The following is a 21,782-nucleotide window of genomic DNA, read 5'->3' as shown; positions in this document are numbered from 1 at the left end:
TTTCAGCGCTCTCTGTTTCAGAGCGAGGCCGCGCATTAGGAAGGAACGAGTTCGTCATCCGCTTCCTTAGGGGAGCCAGGAGGATGAACCCCCCGCGACCCCCCTCGGTTCCTATGCGGGATCTTTCTCTGGTCTTGGAGGCCCTGAGAGCGCATCCCTTCGAACCCTTGGAAACTGTGGATATGAAATAGCTCACGCACAAACCGTTTTTCTGATAGCTCTGTCTTCAGTCAAACGAGTGGGAGACCTTCACGCGTTATCTGTTAACGCCGCGTGCCTCGAGTTCGGACCTAATGACTCCAAAGTCATTCTCAGACCGAGGCATGGGTACGTTCCCAAAATTTTGGGCACTCCCTTCAGAGCACAGGTCATTTCCCTCTCAGCCCTGCCAGCGCACGGCAGCGAGGCCGATAGTAATCTCCTTTGCCCGGTCAGGGCGTTGAGAAACTACATTTCACGGTCCGCCGCTTTCAGGCGCTCGGAACAGCTCTTTGTTTCGTTTGGTGGGCGCACCAAGGGTCTCGCCGCCTCGAAACACAGCCTGTCCAGATGGATAGTGGACGCTATTGCTGCTGCTTATGCGTCTAAAGACCTGCAGTGCCCATTGGGCATTCGAGCTCACTCCACCAGAGGCATGGCCTCGTCGTGGGCGTGGTCCAGCGGGATTCCCATTCATGACATTTGTGCAGCGGCAGGCTGGGCCTCCCCCTCCACATTTGTTAGGTTTTACAACCTGGATGTTCCCGCCTTGCAGGCGAAAGTGTTATCAGTCTAAGTCTCACGTATGCCAGCCCACTATCTGTGCGCGGGCTACGTTGTGTGATTTAGCTCTACTGGTTGAGCTGCACTACACAGGGAATTGTCAGTTCGGACCGGCCGTGCCGCTCCTAACCCCCTAGTGTGCTTATGTACGGCGCTAGCCCTCTTCGGGCCGCCCGGCTCTCTGCTATCACGTTCCCCGGGCTCTCCCTGGAACTCATTCAGTGGATGCTGGGCGCGCACGGCGTTGACAAGGGCGTTCCCGTAGCGTAGCAACTACGCAATACGAGAGAACCTCTCGTAAGAGAACGTTTCGGTTACTCACGTAACCTCTGTTCTCTCTAGAAGAGGGAACGAGTATTGCGTAGCCCGCCGTGCTCGCGCCACGAGCTCATTTCGCTTCATGCGACAGAAACCAGAGAAGCAGCCTCCGAGCCCTGTTTATATACGCTAAGCCACACCCCTTTTCGCGGGCTGTGACGCATTAAGCGCGCCAAGCGCGCTCATTGGTCGTGACGTCACGCCAAGGGCTCAGCGGTAGGCTGCTGCAGTTGCCGCAGGGCAGCCAATGGGCACGCTAGTAAGCTTGCCCTAGGTCTGCAGGCTGCCGCACTGCGTTGACAAGATTATAAAAATTAAGGATAATTTTTGGCTTCAGTATCTCGAGAAAGAAAGGCTTTCCCGTAGCGTAGCAACTACGCAATACTCGTTCCCTCTTCTAGAGAGAACAGAGGTTACGTGAGTAACCGAAACGTTTTCGGTTAAACTGCGTTGCTTTTACAAGCGTTGATTATTTTATTAATGCGTTGCAAATAGATATATTATAGGGTAATATAAATTATATTTTTTAAAATACACTGAAATATAAAATAAATTGTTAAACTCAAACTTCAGATTTACAGGGGCACAGCAGATTTATACTGGGGCACGTGCCCCAGTAAAAGGTGTCTAGCGACGCCCCTGAGTTCAGCTCTAATAAGTTTGAAGTAGATGAAGTCAGAAACAAGACAGGATATGGTAGAGATAATTCAAGAATTATATTCGATCAAACAAGCTAATTTAAAGGTACAGTTTTTGTGGGTTCCAGCCGAGAGGTAATGAGGAGGCTGATGCATTAGCAAAAAAGGCAATAGAACGATAAATAGTATATACAGATTTTATTTAGTAGGTCAGAAATTAAATAAATTATTAAAAAAGAATATTCTGAAATTATGGCAGCAGTATTGGGATAATGAACTAAAAGGTAGACATATGCATCAAATACAGTCAACAGTGGGTAAGGGAAGAATATCAGGTAGGAGTAGGTTTGAAGAGAATATGATTACAAGATTAAGATTGGGGCATACAAGATTGAATAGTACATTGCACTTAATAGGTAAGCATCCAACAGGTTTATGTGAGTTATATGAAGTTAGTGAAACAGTTGAACATGTATTAATGCACTGTAGGAGATATAATGTTGAAAGGAAAGAGTTGAAGGAGGAATTAAATAATATAGGAGTTAAGTTTACAATTCAAAATGTATTAAAGTCAGATAGGAGTATAATAAATTTAATGGTAGAATATTTGGGAAATACTGGGTTAAATAAGCGTATTTAAATGAGGGTTTTTTTTTTTTGCTTGTTTTTTCCTGTCATGGGGACTGAGGAGCTGAACACACAGCGCCGGATGAAATTCTATGAAGCCTTTATGCGGGTAAATAAGGGGAATTTATGTCGGTTGCTAGGTTAAAGAAGTATAGGAAAGTGTCAATGGTCCATTTCTGAGATAGGTGGCGGTAATGCACATATTTGTTTGCGATCCGCCGTAAAAAAAATAAAAAAAAAAACAAGAAGAAGAAGAAGAAGAAGATGATGATATTCCGCCATGTTTCTCAGTGACGCACCCAACTCGTAAAGATCTGGGCTTAAAGAAAATCTCGAGTTTATGACATTGTGGTGGCGTTTATGTGCGCTCAACTCGTAAATACGATCTTTACGAGATGACTTGAACGCTCCATTATTCCCAAACCCGGAAGTGTGAAAAGAATTCATTCGAGGAAGAGGAGCTGCTGGATGTTTACTCGTCTCAGTGAAAACGAAAGCAGTCGATGACTGTAAAGACGCCATTTCAGAAGATAAAAAATCAGCAATCTCTTCACATGTGACAGTAAGGTCGTTAAACTTTTCATAGCTGTAATATCGATAGAGTATTTGCGTCTAAACAGACATTATGCTGAACTCAAACACAAACACATGATAAAGTTGAAAGTTACTTTCATACCACGTCAACTGTAATAGGCTACTCATAAAATGGCCGAAAATGGTTAAACTTTCTCACTTACTTTTTCCTTTAACAGGAGAATATTATTTTAATGTTGAAATCTTCGGTTGACTTTAAATACGTATTTAATTATTTTTTATAAGATTGTAATGCGTGTTCAGTGACGCAGTAATAGCGATCTTCGCCCGTGACGTCACGACGCGGTTACGTGCGCTCTGGTTGGCAGAAGAAAAGTAATAGCTGCTTGCTGCGCAGCGCAAACACAGAAGAAAAATGGTTGTATCGTGCTGTGTTAAAGTTTTGTAAAACAGATCTATTTATTATGATGTACATGTCCAAAAAGCTAAAAGCATAAAAATATGGGGGTATTATTGTTGCATTATTCCAAACAAATAGATTATGATCCACAAATAAATGTAAAGAGATTCACAAAAATTTATCGAATTCACAAATAAATAGATTATGATCCACAAATAAATGTAAAGAGATTCACAAAAATTTATCGAATTCACAAATAAATAGATTAAGATCCACAAATAAATGTAAAGAGTTTCACAAAAAAATATAAAATACACAAATAAATAAAATGAGATTTGCAAATAGGCTAAATAAAATATTTACAAATGTTTTATTATTTTACAAACACAACTCTGCCTGGCATTTATTTGTGAACCGCTTTCTGTGCATTTGTAAATCACTGCACACATTTGTGAATCGGTTCCTGTGCATTTGTAAATCCCCTCACGCATTTGTGGATTTTGAAACACTTCTAGCGTTGACGTGCAGACAGATCCACAAATAAGTGGACTCCACCCACCGCCTACTCAAGCCAATCAGATAACGGCCACATCGAGCTGGCCAATCGTAGCACGTTCTCGCTTCAACCAATCACGTTTGGCTTTACACTGGGCGATCTTGCTCTGTGCTCATTCATCAATTCATCTGCATTTCAAAAAGTACATGTAAAGGCCCATAAAATATGTTTAAAATTTGGATTTTGTTAGAATTACACCATTAGACTGCTTGTCAAGCCAAGCCACAATTTGTATGAGCCTTGAAAAAAGCCAGAGAAACAGCCCTTTACATCTCTGTTATGGGAACAGCGCATTATGGACGCGTCACGTTATTCAAGATAGAACAGAAAAGCATCAAGTAGCTGACTAATGAATAACTGGGTTCAACCCATAAATAGCTACACGAGTTTTTAATTTGCATTGCAAGATTTTTATTTGCAGCACACGCTGATGCTGAGGCTCGTACCGTTCCATATTGGGTGGTCATTTGGCCTCATATTTGGTATTCTACATGACATTTATTTATGTCCTATTGCTATTTGTCACCGCAATTGTGCTTTAAAAGGCAAAATCGTATGTCCTGTAATTTCTTGCATCGTGTCTACCCCGTGCGAGGCTATCTTCTAATCTTCTAATCTAATCTATCTTCTATCTATCTAGAAGTGCGGGGATCCGTTTACTATCAATGAATGCCGAAATATGATTTTTCAAGTAACCAGCACTAGTCAAAGTAGGCTACGATCAGAGCCGTTAAGAGTACGATTATGCAGGCATGTATGCAGCTAAGCAGACGTCACATAGGGAATATGTGTTAACGTTTCAAACATGCTAGTTTTACATTATTTGAAACTGCTACGGCAGCAGTGAATAGATAGTGCCTATTTGCTTTTGACGCGCTGTGTCGCGCCTCTTGCCGGTGTAGAGACTGTTCATGATGCTCGGGATCTCTGATTATCATAATTCCCTGAGTGTATCCTGATGGAAATATAAAGGGAAATATAATATAAACTCCAACAATCTTTTGAAAACAGAGTGTTTTTACCACACAAACAGTTCAGCGCTACTACTGCTCCTTTCAAGGATGCAAGAATCAGTTCCCACGCCGAGTGTAAAGCCAAACGTGATTGGTTGAAGCAAGAACGTGCTATGTGGCAGCTCAATGTGGCCGTTGTCTGATTGGCTTGAGTAAGCGGTGGGTGGAGTCCACTTATTTGTGGATCTGTCTGCACGTCAACGCTAGAAGTGTTTCAAAATCCACAAATGCGTGAGGGGATTCACAAATGCACAGGAACCGATTCACAAATGTGTGCAGCGATTTACAAATGCACAGAAAGCGGTTCACAAATAAATTCCAGGCAGAGTTGTGTTTGTAAAATGATTAAACATTTGTAAATATTTGATTTATTTGCAAATCTCATTTTATTTATTTGTGTATTTTATATTTTTTGTGAAACTCTTTACATTTATTTGTGGATCTTAATCTATTTATTTGTGAATTCAATACATTTTTGTGAATCTCTTTACATTTATTTGTGAATATTAATCTATTTATTTGGAATATTGCAACAATAATACCCCCATATAAAAACATTGAAAACGAATGGGGGTACCACAAGAGCTTGATCGTAGCAACAATTACCATGTCAATTCAGTGGAATGATTTGTATAACTTTATTAGTAAAATGAAATATCAGTGAAATGTCAATAATATATCAATTAAATAACATAGCCTACCATTTCTCATTCTCTGAAATTATCATTCTCTTACTGGCCCACAGTGTAACATTGAGTAAATCTGGAGTAAAAAATAAATAAATAAATAAAATTTCAAGGGATAGTTTACCCAAAAACTACAATTCTGTCATCATTTACTCACCCGGATGTTGTTCCAAACCTGTATGAGTTTCTTGCTTCTGTTTAACCAAAAATAAGGTATTTTAAAGAATGTTTGTAACCAGACAGTTGACGGCACCCATTGACTTCCATACCTTTAACAGGTCAGTCTCAAAATTTGTACACATTCTAAAATTGTCTAGATGCAAAAAAAATCCTGAGTGACAGCAACTCTCCCTCCTTGAAAAATAAAGAACACTTTTCCCCATTGAAATACTTGCAGTTGCAAGAGAAACTGATTTTCAGTTTCACATCTGGACTTCCAGCATTCGAAGCAAATTCTTCTTGCTGGTGTTCCCTCTTCATGTTCGCCAGACAAGTAGCTAGGGGTTCAATCACTAAAACTGGCTTGTCCTCCTCATCATGTTGGTCACTGCCTGAAAATGCAAAGATAATTTTTTTTCAATTCAAAGCAAGATACCTAAAAACATGATTGTGTAACATGCAAGAATGGGAAGTGGGTTTAATTCCACATTTAAAATGGATAATGAAGCATTTTATATGAAAATATCAGAAAATATTTTTTCAGTTTAGTCAGACTGGATCTGATTCAGGGCTCCAAACAAAAAAATCAATTAAGGAGCCATTGGCTCCTATAGGGGAAAAAAACAGGCGCCAAATAATTTTTTTAAGAGCCACATAACAATGCACTTACTTTTAGTCACCCTGTTGTGTGCATGTCTCTCCTCTTCTTACAGTTTCAGCATTTTCATCTTATGAATGTTCTGGGAACTGGAGCTTATTTGGTAACTGAATGTCACTTCCGACTTATGAACTATTTCATAAGTTCATATTTTGGCGCTTTCACTCATTGAAACGTTCACGCAAAGCATCTCATTAAATGACATTAACCAAACAAATGAAGCGATAGGCTAGGGGTGGGCGATATGGCAAAAATATCATATCACGATTTTTTTCAGGAAAATCACAATTCACGATTTTATCACGATTATTTTTTATGTTGGTTTTACTATTTTGTGACTGAGCATTACAGCCAAACTAATGTCCATATTTTAAAAACAAAGCCTTAGGTAACAAAATATAAAATAAAAAAGAATGGCAGAAAGGGGCGAAGATAAAAAATGTAGTCATTATTTTCTTTGTTATTAAATATTAAAAACAAAGATAAACATTACACATACACAACTTAATATACAAATGAAATAAAGAGTGTTTTGTTTTCAGCTACAGTAGGTGTATTTAACAGTAGCATTGAAGAAAGTAATTAAATTAACAAATATGAAAATAAAACAAAACATAGACTTCACTGTATAAATTATAAATTGATACTTATTAAAGCTACTATTAAAGTTATCAGTCAAGAGCAGTGAGTAATTTTCTCTTTGCATTTTGTTGTTTCATTAACATTAAAGGGATAGTTCTCCTAAAAATTCAAATTGTCATAATTTACTCTCTCAAGTTGTTTTAAACTTGAATATTTTTTTTTTTCTTCTGTTGAAAATAAAAGTTATTTGGACGAATGTGGGTAACCAAACAGTTGATGTACCTCAGTGACTTCCATAGTATATTTTTCTCCTTTGGAAGTCAATGGGGACCAGCTACTGTTTGGTTACCCACATTCTTCAAATTATTAATATTAGAAAATATTATAAGGGAATTAATACAGTTTTGGAACAACATTAGAGTGCGTAAATAATGAGATAATTTTTATTTTTGGGTGAACTATCCCTTTAAGGACAAGCGGCAGCGTGTTTACAATTGCTACTGTCTCTTTAAGAGCTGAGCGCGACACGTCTATATGTACACACATTTGACAAGCAGATTTTCTCTCAATTTTCTCAAGTTTGCTTTCACTTTAGACATAACCGACTTTGTTTATGTAAACCTTGTGTGTATTTAACAGTATTAGCACAATAAGACTCGAAAGATAACTTAGTCCTGTATACAGGCGCTGGTAGACAGGCTTTTTAGTGCATGTGAGCTTCACATGATGTACGCGCTGAGAAACGCACACGGTTAGAACAGCGCATCAGCACGCGAATTAAATGTTTAACCGACAAGGCATTAAAGCACATGCAAATTATTAACTTTTGTGAACTGCAGTGTCCCGTTCCGCTGCGTTAACATTTTATGTGAATATACGTCGCGTTGTTCAGTATGTTGGTTGGGACAGAGGCGCCAGAACAGATAATGCACGATTCTATGATATTTCTTCAAAAGCAGATCGTGGAGACATTTTAATCGTCCATGATCCAAAATCGTCATATCGCACACCCCTACGATAGGCTACTGGTTATAAAACATGCACGTAGGATGCAAATTTTACAATCAAAGGGAGTAAATTTGTATTGTCGCCAATGGCGACCTTGGCAGAAATTTCACTCGCAAATAAATATTTTTGGTCGCAAATGCGACCATTTTAGTCGCAGTTTGGAGCCCTGTGATTAATTGAGGGGAGGGCATAGGAACAAGAAACAGCCTATAGGTGGTAAGCAGACTTCAATTCAGAGTGTAATGAAACAAATAAACATCATGCCATAAACGTAATTAATTTAAACTGACTCAATCCCCATCAACAAATGTAATAAACATTTAAATCCACTATTTTTGCATCACAGATATGTGTTAGCATTACATTGGCTGGACACTGACATTATACATTTTACATATTTAGCATAAAAAAATAATAACAAAAACTTACCATCAAATTCCTCGTCAGTTTCGTCAAAGAAGTGTCCTGTTCATCATCACAATCATTCTCCAGAAAATAATCCGCAATAAAACCGGTTAAATCATAATTTGGGGCAATTCCACCGAGATTAATATCAAGCAAGCTGTTTAAGCAAGCAGCTATTTTCCGTTCCTGCTCATACTTCGGTGTCGCCGGCGAAGCCATGGCCATGTCAGATGTCAAAACAACGCATTAACGTTACCATCATCCAGCAAATAACACGTAGCAGGCCAAAAATGTCCTTAAAATAAGTTTAATAAAGTTCTTAAAATATTGGCTATGACAAGAAAAAATCACCACAGACATCTAAACGCGGCTGACATCTCTCTCTCTTTTTTCATTGTGTTGACCTGGTTACCGGTGCTCGCGGATTGATATTAAAGTCTGTTTTTACTCTTTCTAATAGAAAATACACAGAAAAGAAGTTCCTGAAACGACTGATATACGAATCAGCAGTGTTGTTGCGCGAAATAAACACAGAGACGTCTGAAATCAATGTTTAGGAAGCCCACGTCCGGGGGTTTTTTTTTGCGCAAAAGTATAACGTAGTGTCAATAAAATCATTAATTTCAGTATTTATCATGTTATAAATGAAAATGTAAGTATTGCATCTCAAAACCATTGGTATAATCTATCATTTACAGCAATAAACACACATGGACTATTTTTGTCATTTTTATGGCTATGACTACTTTGACGCTCGTTAACTCATAATTCGATTCTGCGACTTTAGCCGGGGTTTCACAGGCGGGGTCACATATGTTAACCAATGTTATATAGCCTATAGGGCCTGAAGTTAACTTTTTTGACCACCAGCCACTGTGACTTTTTACCAGCCAGTTTATTAAATTTTTTGACCTCATAAAAGGTGAAAAAAAAAGGAATTGCACAAACATTTGTTTGTCCTTTAACTTGTAAGAATACACATTTAAGTGCTGTCAAGTTATTAACGAGATCCATACAAGTAACTCTTAGAATACAGATATAGACCTAGTGCAGCTCGTATGTAAACAAATTACACGCGGCTGTGTTGATGGCTGGGCAGCTGTTAGTTACAGCGTTCAGGAACCGTTAAGCAGAACTAAATTAATATTGTTATTACTGGTAAAGTTACCGGGTAGGCTACCGGACATTTTCTCACCGGTTCCCAACTCCCAACATCTGTGCAACTTTCATTGTACTGTAGCCTATGTCAGCGTTGCATTATCTCATCTCATCTCACCAACAGTTTAACACTTAACTCACACATTCAAACGTAGTCAGAGAAGGGCCTCATATTTCTCTCCGATCACATATACGTTCCGAAACACTCAAACTGCGCTGCATTCACAGATACTTTCTTTACTCCAGTAATGTGCCGCCACATTTTTTAGCTAAAATCCAATGAAATGGCTGACTTCGTTTAAATGTCAAATTGCAAAAAAAAAAAGAGAACATGAACCCTGGTTATATAAAAGCTTAATTATATCTCATTTTAGCTTCTTCGGACAAAGAATTAACATATGCTGAGATTGCTGACAAAACACAGGTAGACTGCTGCGACATGTTTTGGTTCTTTCTGCCAACCAGTTCGCGCCCACGCCCATATCGTGACGTCACATTTGACTCCGGCGAACATCGCTATACTGGGGAAAGAAAGTGTGGCCGTAGGATAAACACATAACAATAACATCATATTTGCTTAATGCGAGACGAAAAAACGGATTGTGAAAAACACCTGTAAGAGTTCAGCAGTGACATTAAAGGGGGGGTGAAACACTCAGTTTCAGTCAATCTCATGTTAATCTTGAGTACCTATAGAGTAGTACTGCATCCTTCATATCTCCAAAAAGTCTTTAGTTTTATTATATTTATAAAAGAAAGATAGGCAGTTCCGAGTATTTCCGGAAAAAAACGAGTGGCTGGAGGCGTGCCGTGTCGGCGGAGCTAAAGAATCACGAGCGCTGTTCACTGTTTACGTGCACTTTTTTACTGACCGCCTGCGGTTCCAACGCACGACCGTGAACCTTTATTGTTGGGACTGCTCCATTCTTAAAGGGTCATTTCACCCGTGGAGACATGAATGTGTATTGAAAGTGGGTCATTTATGTAGAAGAAATGTGAAATTATTTTTGAATTTGGAGCTTTCTAGACTGAGAAAAGCCAGAAAATGTATTTTTGGCTTATGTGGATGAAAGACAACAACTCCCAGAATGCACTTGCTTCGCTGCCCTACAAGGCCACTCCCAAGCCACGCCTACCGGTAAGACAGCGCAGTTGAAAACAAAAACATCAAGGCAAGGCTAGGCTACGAGTGAGTCTCCGTGACGAGTTTGCCCAAAATGTCCGGGATTCGGCTTTTGCGTTCTACAGTCGCCATTCATCATGTTTACTGTGGCGAGCAGGACGAGGCTGAGGGGCGCGGGAGAACGGCGCGAGGCCGGTGGCGTGATTACTGACGACCGACACCTGTGAGGCACTGTTCTCGTATCTCGCACGGAGGAGCAGGTATTTTCTTAGCAATGGTAAAACACACATCAACCGATCACGCCACCGGCCTCGCGTCTTTCAACCGATCACGCCACCGGCCTCGCGTCTTTCTCCCGCGGCGCTAGCCTCGTCCTGCTCCCTGTATTACTGTGATTACTGATGAGCGCGCCTGTGAGATGCACCGGTCTCATGGGCTATCTCTCTCGGAGATGCGGGTATTTTCTTAGCAATGTTAAAACGCAAATCAACCGATCACTTGTTTAGCATTCATGTAAACATTACATTCAGATTCACCAATCGGGGTGAATTCAGTTAGATTGAAACAAAAGGTGAGCATGTAAACAATGGATGGCGACCGCAGAAAGCAAAAGCTGAATCCCGGACATTTTTGTCGATCTCGACGGCCGGACATGTCCGGGAAATAGAGTATGGTAACCCCTAGGGCTGAACGATACATCGAATTTTCATCGTCATCGCGATATGAGCTCGCGCGATGAACACATCGCAACCGACAGCCTGACACGATGAATAATGCCTGGTTCAGATTACAAGATTTTTGTGTCTGTTAATATAGTCACGGTGTCAGATTACACGATTTTGACTCCTAAAATCTTGTCGTGGACAAGAAACATGTCAGACTACACGTTGCTTTCCGACCAGTCATTGCGTGCCGTCACACTCACACATTCACTCGCACGCACGCACACACACACACACACACACACACACACACACGCACACTCACTCGCGCGCACGCACACACACACTCACTGTCCCTCGCTCACTCACTCACTTTCACTCATTCACTCTCACACACATATACTCACTGTCCCTCGCTCACTCACTCACTCACTCACTCGCGCACGCACACACACACTGGCACACACACACTCTCGCTCACATACTCACTCACTCGGAACCCGTCGTGGAGGACCGTTAAAAAATTAAACATGCTAGTCTTTCTGTCGTGATGTCGTGAAGCATCGCAGACGCGACGTAGGTTGTCGCCCACTATGACACACTATACGAGATGAAGCGATCGAATCTTGCGCCCCGATGCCCGTTGACATTCACGAATCGTCACGACACCCGGCTTACATCAAACAGATCGTGCCAATATCGCGCTAAAATCGTGTAATCTGAACCAGGCAGGTAATAAACATTTGACCTATCACGCAAAGAACCTATTAAAGCACTAAGACATGGGAACAGTAGGCTATAGCTAACATTCACATTTGAATATTTATCGCAAGTCATATCGTCATCGCAATATTAAACAATGTTAGCGCACATCGCAGCTTTTCCTCATATCGTGCAGCCCTAGTAACCCCTACTACTCAGCTTTCTTCGTCCCTGTTTTCTGCAGGTTTCTGCCGTTGAAATCAAACGCACTCGCACTGATCTGTGATAGGTCTGTTAGCGCATTAGGTCCAACCCCCTATGGGCGGGTTTGAAAGGGTGGATCTAGTGCTTGTAGTCTTAACAGAAATCCCCCCCTCTTACACTTCCTCCTACAATGACGCAAAATGACGATTTTTGCGTCATTGTAGGAGGAAGTGTAAAGAGGTAAATACAGATTTCTCTCGTCTCGGGGGAAAATGAAAAAATATTGCATGACCATTCAATAGTATGACTGGGTTTCTAACAATGCAAAGCTTAATGCAAATGGGTGAAGTGTCCCTTTAAGCATTAGACGATCTGCAAATCCGGTGTCGAACTGGCCTTGTTTATAAAACAATCATCGTCGAAATGCAGGGAACAGGGAACTCCGTTGATGCTCTGGAAAAACAAACTGGTCCGTTAACGCTGGGTTCTTCGGGAATCTGTGCAAGATTGTCTTGCCCTGGCAACCAAAAACACACTTATTTCTTTGACATCGCGAGCACAGCGCTTTGATGGGCGTACTGCTTTGCTTTCGCTCTCTCTGCTCGTCGCTTTGGTCTACGGGTGCGTGCGCGCCCTCCCGAGAGAAGTGCCCTTAGGACCCTTATAAGGAAATTCCGCTCCAGCTGACGTCACACAGACCCATACTCGAAAAAAACTTTCCGAAACTTGTGACAAACCGGAAGGAGTATTTTTGGCACAGAAATAGTCCTTCAAACGTACAACTTAATTTTTGAAACTTTGTCCATGTTTAGCATGGGAATCCAACTCTTTAACAGTGTAAAAAACTCAGTATGCATGAAATAGCATTTCACCCCCCCTTTAAAGTGAAGGTGAATCCAGTGTTTAAACGAGGATGCTGTGCTTGAAAGTGTGGCCGACACCCACTAAACATTGGACGTCGGATAGACGTGCAGATCATGTCTATATTGGGTCCGTCGGTCCATGTCCAATTCTGGACATCTATTCGACGTCCAAACTAGGTCCACTATTTGGACGTCCAACCATGACCCAACTTGGACGTCATATTGACGTTCAACATTGGACCTTTGACCTGGGTAATTTTTTTGGACGTCTATGACAGGTGCAGGAAATTTACATGATTACTAGGGGTGTAACGGTTCACAAAATTCACGGTTCGGTTCGATACACTTGTCACGGTTCGGTTCGGTACGTTTTTGATACAGCAAAAAGAAAGAAATGCCAGGGAAATTTCCTTGATTTAATATTTTTTTTATTCTTTTTTTTAATTAAAACTAAAATCATAAAGTATGATATTTTTTTACTTTGAGCAATTCTAGAGCTATAATTGACTCTTCTTAGGAGCATATAAAACAAAACAGCTCCTTGGAAAAAATGAAATGTAATATTTTAGTAGTTATAAACAAAGCTTTATTTTAGTTCAGATTAACATTTGGGGGCAGCAATTGTATTCATAATGTCAAAATAAAACCGACGTGTTACTTGAAGGCATTATAGCCTACTATTCCTGACAAACTTCCATGGTTGCAGTTAGTGTTACTACAGTAAATCCATGGTAAATGTTGCTGATCTGTGGACACTGGATAGTTCATTCATGGCACAATTTTTCTTCCAGGTTTCCACGTCAGCGCTGTTTGATCCGTTAATAACGGAGAAATGTGAATGTTTCTCACTAGAGCTCGCAGCGATGTTATTACTTCTGTGGCGAATTCAAATGCTTTCTTTACTGGATCTCTTAGCGCTGTGTAGTAACAGTGTCGCATGATCACGATCGGCTCGAGCTGCACTGGTCCAAACTGATAAACGGTCCTTCAACCACACAATAACAAGCAGTTTCGTTCTGCTTGCATTACGTTTGCCATTTGATGTTGGGCAATGTTGTGGTCGCGCCGGCGTCTCTAACATTATGAGCGCGCTTGCCACGCGCAACGCGCCTACATTTGAAATAACGAAATTTTGGCCGTAAGGACAAAATGGTCCAACGAACCGTTCGGTTTGAAAATGCGTACCGAACACCGAACCTAAAGCCTCGTACCAAACGGTTCAATAGCCTACGAATACGCGTAGGCTATCGTTACACCCCTAATGATTACTTTGTAATATTTTTATTTTATTTACAAATATCAACATTGTTATTATCAACATGATTAATACATATGAATACAGATTATTTATAATTATTTAAGATGATTTCCCAAAAACTCAATTTGATCGTCTCAGCATCAGGTGATAACCATAACTGGAGACGCGTACAAAGGTGTGATGCTGTAGCTCAAACTGTAGAGCGTTGACGCTTGTAACGCTAAGATCACGAGTTCGATCTGTGTGTGTGTGTCGATCCACAGCAAGCCGACCCCGTCTCCTTCCTTCTTCCCACAAACTAACTTTTGTGGACTGACGTCAACATTAGACGTGCGGAAGACGTCGGAAAAAAGACGTCATCTGGCGTCACACTCTGCACCTTTAGGGGAGCAAAATTGGACGTGCAAAAACGACGTAGAAAAGACGTCGTTTCGACGTGTCTATGCGCAGTGGGCATGTTGCTCTACAAACACACACTATTAAGTGGAGAAAAACTATTGACGTTAAGTTAAAATGAATTAAATGTAATTTAAATAAAACCAAAATTCAATGTTCAAAATTCAAAACAATTTCAAAATTCAATTGTGTTTTGTGCATGTCCTCTGTGTCCACATACAGGCCTTTACATAAAGTGTCACATCAAGGAGGAAGAGGAGAAACGTATCTTTAAAATGAGTGTGTGTGAGGAGAGAGAGGAGAACCAAATGAGTGTGTGTGAGGAGAGAGGGGAGGAGGCGTCTGTTCACACTCAGAGAGCAGCATCTCCAGTATCCAGCTGTGTGTCTATGAAGAGTAACATCTCCATGCCTGAGCCCCCGATGTTCAGTGATGGACCATATCCAGTATCCAGCTGTGTGTCTATGAAGAGTAACATCTCCATGCCTGAGCCCCCGATGTTCAGTGAAGGACCATATCCAGGATTCAGCTGTGTGTCTATGAAGAGTAACATCTCCATGCCTGAGCCCCCTATGTTCAGTGATGGAGCTGCTGTGACCTCTAACCCTGTGTGAGTATCATGAAGTTAGGGCTGGGTATTCACCCTACGGTCCCTCGAGGGCACTATGAGTCCAATGGCAGCTTATCTGTATGGGCGTTTGTCCACAAATCACCTATATGGACTACTTCTCATTAGAGTATTAGTAGACTGTTAGGTTAGGGTAAGGTGTTACAGTTCGGGTTACGCCCGTTTCACACATACTCCGTGTGCAGTGCGTGTGTGGTGCGTGTTGCAGTGCGTATGCGGTGCAGGAGCAGCACGCGCTAAAGTGCTTTCACATAAGCTGCGTTTGCAGTGCATAACTGATCCGGCTGTACCACAAACAAATTGTATTTCAAATCCAGAAGTTATCAGCAAATTTTATTTAAAAAAAAAAGTTTTTTTGTCAGCATTGCGATTCTCTATGTACACATATACTCTTTAATAGACGTATTCACGTTTAAACACAATTTAAACAAACTTCATTGCATTACTTATATATAATTATATATTAAGTTGCTCAAGCAAGTGGCAAAATATTTAACCATGTAGGCCTACTTATAATAAAATCGCATAGACTACATTTTAAATTAAACCTTAAAATTGACAAAAACAGCAGACTCATATAGGCTACTCTTTCTTTTGCATAATGTAAATCTTTATACAATAAATCTTGCATGTCACAAAGAACTTGTTTTTCCACCTCCACGAATGAGACGAGTGTTGTTCATTATGTTGCGTTGTTGAAATATGTATTTTCCCTTGATTTACCCTGGTCTTAACGTCTCAGCATTGCGATTCTCTTTGTACACATACACTCTTACGTATGCACATTTAAACACAATTTAAACAACGTAGGCCTATTATTCAATGCATTACTTTATATTAAGTTCCTCAAGCAAGTGGTCAAATATTTAACCATGTAGCCTACTTAGGCTATATAAAAAACAGCCGACTCTCATGCATTTTCTTTTGCATTTAAATTAAAACAATAAATCTTGCATGTCACAAAGAATTTGTTTTTCCACCTCCACGAGTGTCGTTCATTATGTCGCCTTGTTGAGGTAAATTGTAGTTTTCCTTGCTTTACCCCGGTCTTAAAGTGAAAATAGTATTTAATTAAATACATTTATGTTAAGATTACTACATTTTATTTAATTAATCGCATTTATGGTGAAATTACTACATTTTTAGGTCAATCTGTGTTCATTTTGACCATGAAACATGCGCTGTCACTTTAATTCAGCGTTTGCAGCTCAGCAAAAATAGACTCTGTGCGGAAACGATCTCTGCACTGCTGTATACTCACCGCAACTGGAACGGATCGACGGACTGCAACCGCGCGCAGTGAGAAAGCTCTAACCTGTTAACATGGGTACGGAAAAAAATACGCACCGCATACGCACTGCAAACGGAGTATGTGTGAAACGGGTGTTAGTAGAATAAGTTGACATGTAATTGTAAAGTTGCTTATAGTCAGTAAAATGTCTGTTGAGGATCATCAAAATAAAGTGTTAGCAGATATTAAACAGTCTACTCATACTCTAATGACTCTAATGACTTGTAGTTCACATGTAGTTGCAAAGTAACTTCTGGTTAGTTGAATGTCTAAAGTGAACCATCGAAATAGTTACCACAGTTTATTTCTTTAGCACTTTTTAGAATATAAACTGTTTAAAAGCAGCTTAACAGAAGATGTATGTATCATATATGCACAAAACAGCGTAATTATTTTGATTAATGCCAATATTATTTGAGGTTCAGAGGAATGATGTTGCTATCAGTGAAGAGTCTGATCAGAGCAGCATCTAAAACTTCTCTAGGCCGACAGAGCTGATGATATTGATCAAACGCTGCTGTCTGAGATTATTGTTATGTTGAGGGTCTAAACACTGTCAAACTGTTGTGCAGTGAAGGTGAACTCAGGTCTGCAGTTGTAGATTTAATAATAGTATTGATCTAATATTAACTGAGTATGTTTCTATGGCTGACTCTTGAATCTCACTCTCTATTCAGAGCCATTTGCTCTTTATGCATAGTATATGATTGCAGAAAAAATACATGTTTTTATTGAATATTGATGGATCAATACATTTTGTGGGAAAATAAATCATTAACGTGGTTTGTTTTGGTAAAAAAATCTTATACATGTATGTGGCGGCAATAACCTTTAAAGGTGCTATAAGCGATCTCGGTTGGCGTAACCTCTTGTTGATGTTTGAATTATTATCAAACAAAACGGAGGCTATCTAGACCCTCCCTCCTCCTCATCCGCGCACTAACCCCCGAACCCCACCCCCACATCATTCTTGTCGGTTATTGGCTGGAACAGTTTATGCTTCGTGCTGTGGGTAGCTCTGTTTGTTGCTCAGTTTGTTTATGTTGCAGTTTGTGGAGCGTGGGCTGTCTGCAGAGACCGTGTTTTTTTTACAGTGTGTTCAGGGGACAGGCAGCTAGCGGATAGTGAGGAGATGTTTGCGGTATGTAAAAAAAAAAAAAAATTTAGCCTAAAAAACGCGTGAGATCGCTTATAGCACCTTTAAGCCTTTTACCCCCGACTATCCAGAGTCTGGGTAAAAAAAAAATTGCCGCCTCATTAGGGTTGGGCGGTATTACGGTAATATCGGATACCACAGGATCTTAGGGTGCTTTCACACCTGCCTCATTTAGTTCGGTTGAATCGCACTAGAGTTCGTTTTCCCCACTGGTACGGTTCGTTTGGGCAGGTGTGAATGCGGCAATCGCACTCGGGTGCGCACCAAAAGCGGACCAAACAAGCGTACCGAGACCTGCTCGAAGAGGTGGTCTCGGTACGTTTTGAAACGAACTCTGGAGCGGTTCGTTTGTGGTGAGAACGTGATCCGACCTTGAACAGAACCAACTGCCAAAGAACTGCGCATTTTTGGACTAAACCAGTTGCCGTAGTCAGCTGCGCTGTGATTATGGGATGAGGAGAAATGTTTGTTGACAGTTTGCACTCGCGGACAAACTTTAAGTTGTAAGTTTACTCGCTTCATTCTCAAATAATCTTGTTTGTCTAAAGTGGTGTAACGTTAGTAGACAAACTATATAATAAAATATGACGAAGGATACAATCAGCCCACGCAGTCGTCTCTCCATAGTAAACAGCGGAGTGTTATCTGACGGATTTTCCCGCACGTTAATTCTGACCAAACGAAGTGCAGTTATGGAAATGCCAGACATATCTGGCCAAGAGTGATGTGGATGTAGTCACGTGACTGCATTTTGGTTCGTTTTATCAACTCATAAACTGATTCGGACCAGAGCGATCAGTCTGGTGTGAAAAGGAACCAAAACGCCTGAAAAATGCTACAAAGTATCATTTTTCACCCTTGGTCCGGACCAAATGAACTGAACTACAGATGTGAAAGCACCCTTAAAATAGCACCGGTATCAGTTTCAATACCCCATTACCGGCACTTATATAGCCTATAATATATATAATTTATTTATTGCCTAAAAAATGCTAATGTGTGGTTGCAGTTTGGCAATATTTCTGGTTCCAACCGAATGAGAAAGGAGAGGCGGTAAATACTGACGAGGCAATTTGTAAATTGTGCAATAAAAAGGTGACCGCGAGATGTAAACACCTCTAACCTAATGTCGATACATTTTGAATTTAGTTGGCGCGATGGCGGAGAGTAAAGATGTCCATATAAACGGCAGAGAATGTCTACAGTTTGGGATCGCTTCCTTTCAGCGTCGCTGAAACAAGGTAACGATTCTGTCCCCCGCATTTTTTTTTTAACCCAGCGCCAATATTTCCGCCCCTTCCGAAGCCTATACATTGATGTTCGCTGATTTTAATCCCATACTGTATTTGTAGTGATGTCGTGATGCGATTTGACTAGAGATGTTTAGCTTTGATGTTTTTAAGTAATAAATGTATTCACGTTCAACTGCAAGAGAGTATAGCCTAAAAAAGAACCCCTTCACACACACACACACACACACACACACACACACACACACACGTCTCTCTCACGCGCCAGTCAGACCAATTGCGGCAATGCATCACATATGCTCAAACTTTTATGTAGCCACGCAACAATAATTTCAGCATGCATTCACTGTATACACCGGGACGTGATGGAGGTACAAATATTGTATTGCAGTCTTTGCGAGACCTTGTTTGTCACGTCTGCCAAATAGTTACAGACAACAACAAAAATGAAACTCCCCACCAGCCTGCTTCTCCAAATCCACTCGTACTTTTGGGGAAGACATAATCGGCTATCAAAGTAATTGAGCATAGAACATTTTCAATTAACAAAAAAATATAATACTACAAAACGTGCCAATATACAGTACTTCAACTAGCCTAAGTGAAAAACAAAATGCTGTTCTTTTTCTATTTTACAAAATGCATATTTGCAATAAAACAGTCCCCTTTTCAAAGCTACACTTATTTTTTTATACATTTTTTATAAATTGTATACATTGTGTACCTGTTTGGCTTGATATTTTATATTCATTTCATTTATTTTTGTTCTCCGGTGGGTAATTTGCAGAAGGTGCAATCCTTTTTTTTGTAATGTTGTATTAAGAAGACAAAACTAAGGCCAAATGGCCTTTACTATTTATAGTTTTACATGTTATACATGTTATACATGTTTTACAGTATAAAGTTGACTTAACTGTATTGTTATATAATTGTTGGCACTGGCACTTATAAACACTAAATGGGTAAAACTTACAATAAATAGGCTTAGTTTTGGAGCCAAATGTTGGAGCTGGAATAAATACCTCTGGTTTTTTTTTTTTTTTTTTTTGAGAAATAAAAGCCAAATGCTTGATTATTTTACAGCCACATCATTTTCGTTATGCATTATTTGTTTTGTTTGTTTAAAAACACTATTTTTTTTATCCGATTACTCGATTAATCGATCGATAAAGTGCTAGATTAATCGATTACAAAAAGAATCGATAGCTGCAGCCCTAAAATATAGTCTGATTAATCAATGGTGTGCATTTCTCTCTATAGGCGCGTTCACTACAGAGATGGCGATCGTCAACTTCCATCTTTGCAGAAAAGTTTTATTAATAAAAATCAATGGACACTCGTCACCGGATTACAAAGGCACTTCTTGCTTGTTGCACGCACACAGATATTATGTTGAATAATGGTGGGCTCGGGCTCATAATAACAGTTAATGCCGTCGGCCGGACACAACGTGCACGGGTTGGGCTTGATTTATTTATGTTTTTTGCCCGATCTGGCATTCAGTTTCTGAACGGTGTAGGCACAAGCCAACAGTTTGGTGATGCCGTCTGAGCCCATTATGTCATAATTTTTTATTAGTCACGGTAATACCGTATACCCAGGTAAAATAGGAAGGAGGATTGACGGTATCAAAATTCGACTACTGCCCAAGCCTACGCCTCATACTGTTGTAAGATTTAAAAGACTCACCAGGATGGGGCAAAAGGCCCCCAGTATTGATACAAACACTTTAGCATAAAAAGTAATGCGTTTTGCATAATATCTAAGTTAGTACTTGTTCAAACCAATCATTTCAGTTCTATTTATTTTAATAAATAAAATAAATGCATTTTTGTTTAATAATATACTGTCATTAAAATTAAACTGTTCATTATATAAAGCTGTGCTAACGCGCCGAGCTAACAACACACAGAGACATTTGAAGCAGTTTCAATAACCGCCCGGTTCCAACGCACGACCGCGAACCTTTATCATTGTGACTGCTCCATCCTTAAGCATTAGACGATCTGCAAATCCGGCATCGAACTGGGCTTTGTTTATAAAACAATCATCGTCGAAAAATGCAGGGAACAAACAGTCTTACACAACTCCGTTGATGCTCAGGAAAAACAAACTCCATCCACTGGTCCCTTAATGCTGGGTTCTTTGGGAATCTGTGCAGGGTTGTCTTGCCCTGGCAATCAAAAACACACTTCTTTGGCGACATTGACTTCCCAAAAGCCGAGCAGAGCGCTTTGATGGCGTACTGCTTTCGCTCTCTTGCTCTATGGTCTACGAGTGCGCGCGCGCCCGCGACCTTCCGGGATAAGTGCCCTTAGGACCCATATAAGGAAATTACGCCCCAGCTGACGTCACACAGACCCATACTCGAAAAAAACTTTCTGAAACTTGTGACAAACCGGAAGGACAATTTTTGGCACAGAAATACTCCTTCAAACGTACAATTAAATTTTTTAAACTTTGTCCATATTTAGCATGGGAATCCAACTCTTTAACAGTGTTAAAAACTCAGTATGCATGAAATAGCATTTCACCCCCCCCTTTAATATTGCTGTTATGGCCGATACCGATATCTCTGTATAGAAAACAAATTTACTGATAATCAAATAGAGATATTTTCCAAAACATTACTTTAGAAATGACTTATGTTGAGCACCTTTACCTGTGTGCAAAATATGTCACAGACAGGACAAACATGCATTATTTTGCATTGCATTGCAAATAATGTGTGCTGGTCAGCTTGTC

The 21,782-nt window shown here is 40.2% G+C and overlaps 1 protein-coding gene across 3 annotated transcripts in view; it reads left to right on the top strand.

Annotated features, from left to right (window-relative positions):
* Window positions 1-2,593: 2,593 nt before the first annotated feature.
* The window catches only part of LOC308688067 (NACHT, LRR and PYD domains-containing protein 3-like), an 88,864-nt gene continuing 69,675 nt past the window's right edge, over window positions 2,594-21,782 (top strand). Inside the window, exons 1-2 of one of the 3 annotated variants that reach the window (XM_081360916.1) lie at window positions 2,594-2,907; window positions 14,935-15,322. In XM_081360916.1, coding sequence (XP_081217042.1) covers window positions 14,988-15,322 — 335 coding nt within the window. In that variant the 5' untranslated portion in view covers window positions 2,594-2,907; window positions 14,935-14,987. Of the gene's footprint in view, window positions 2,913-10,316; window positions 10,643-14,934; window positions 15,323-21,782 lie in introns of those variants that run through there. The other 2 variants (XM_081360918.1, XM_081360917.1) reach the window with 2 other exon arrangements.

Source organism: Scardinius erythrophthalmus (genome assembly GCF_964197995.2).
Source record: "Scardinius erythrophthalmus genome assembly, chromosome: 1".
Lineage (NCBI taxonomy): Eukaryota > Metazoa > Chordata > Actinopteri > Cypriniformes > Leuciscidae > Scardinius > Scardinius erythrophthalmus.
Note: the sequence above shows the minus strand (reverse complement) of the source record. Positions and strands in the feature narration are given on the sequence as shown.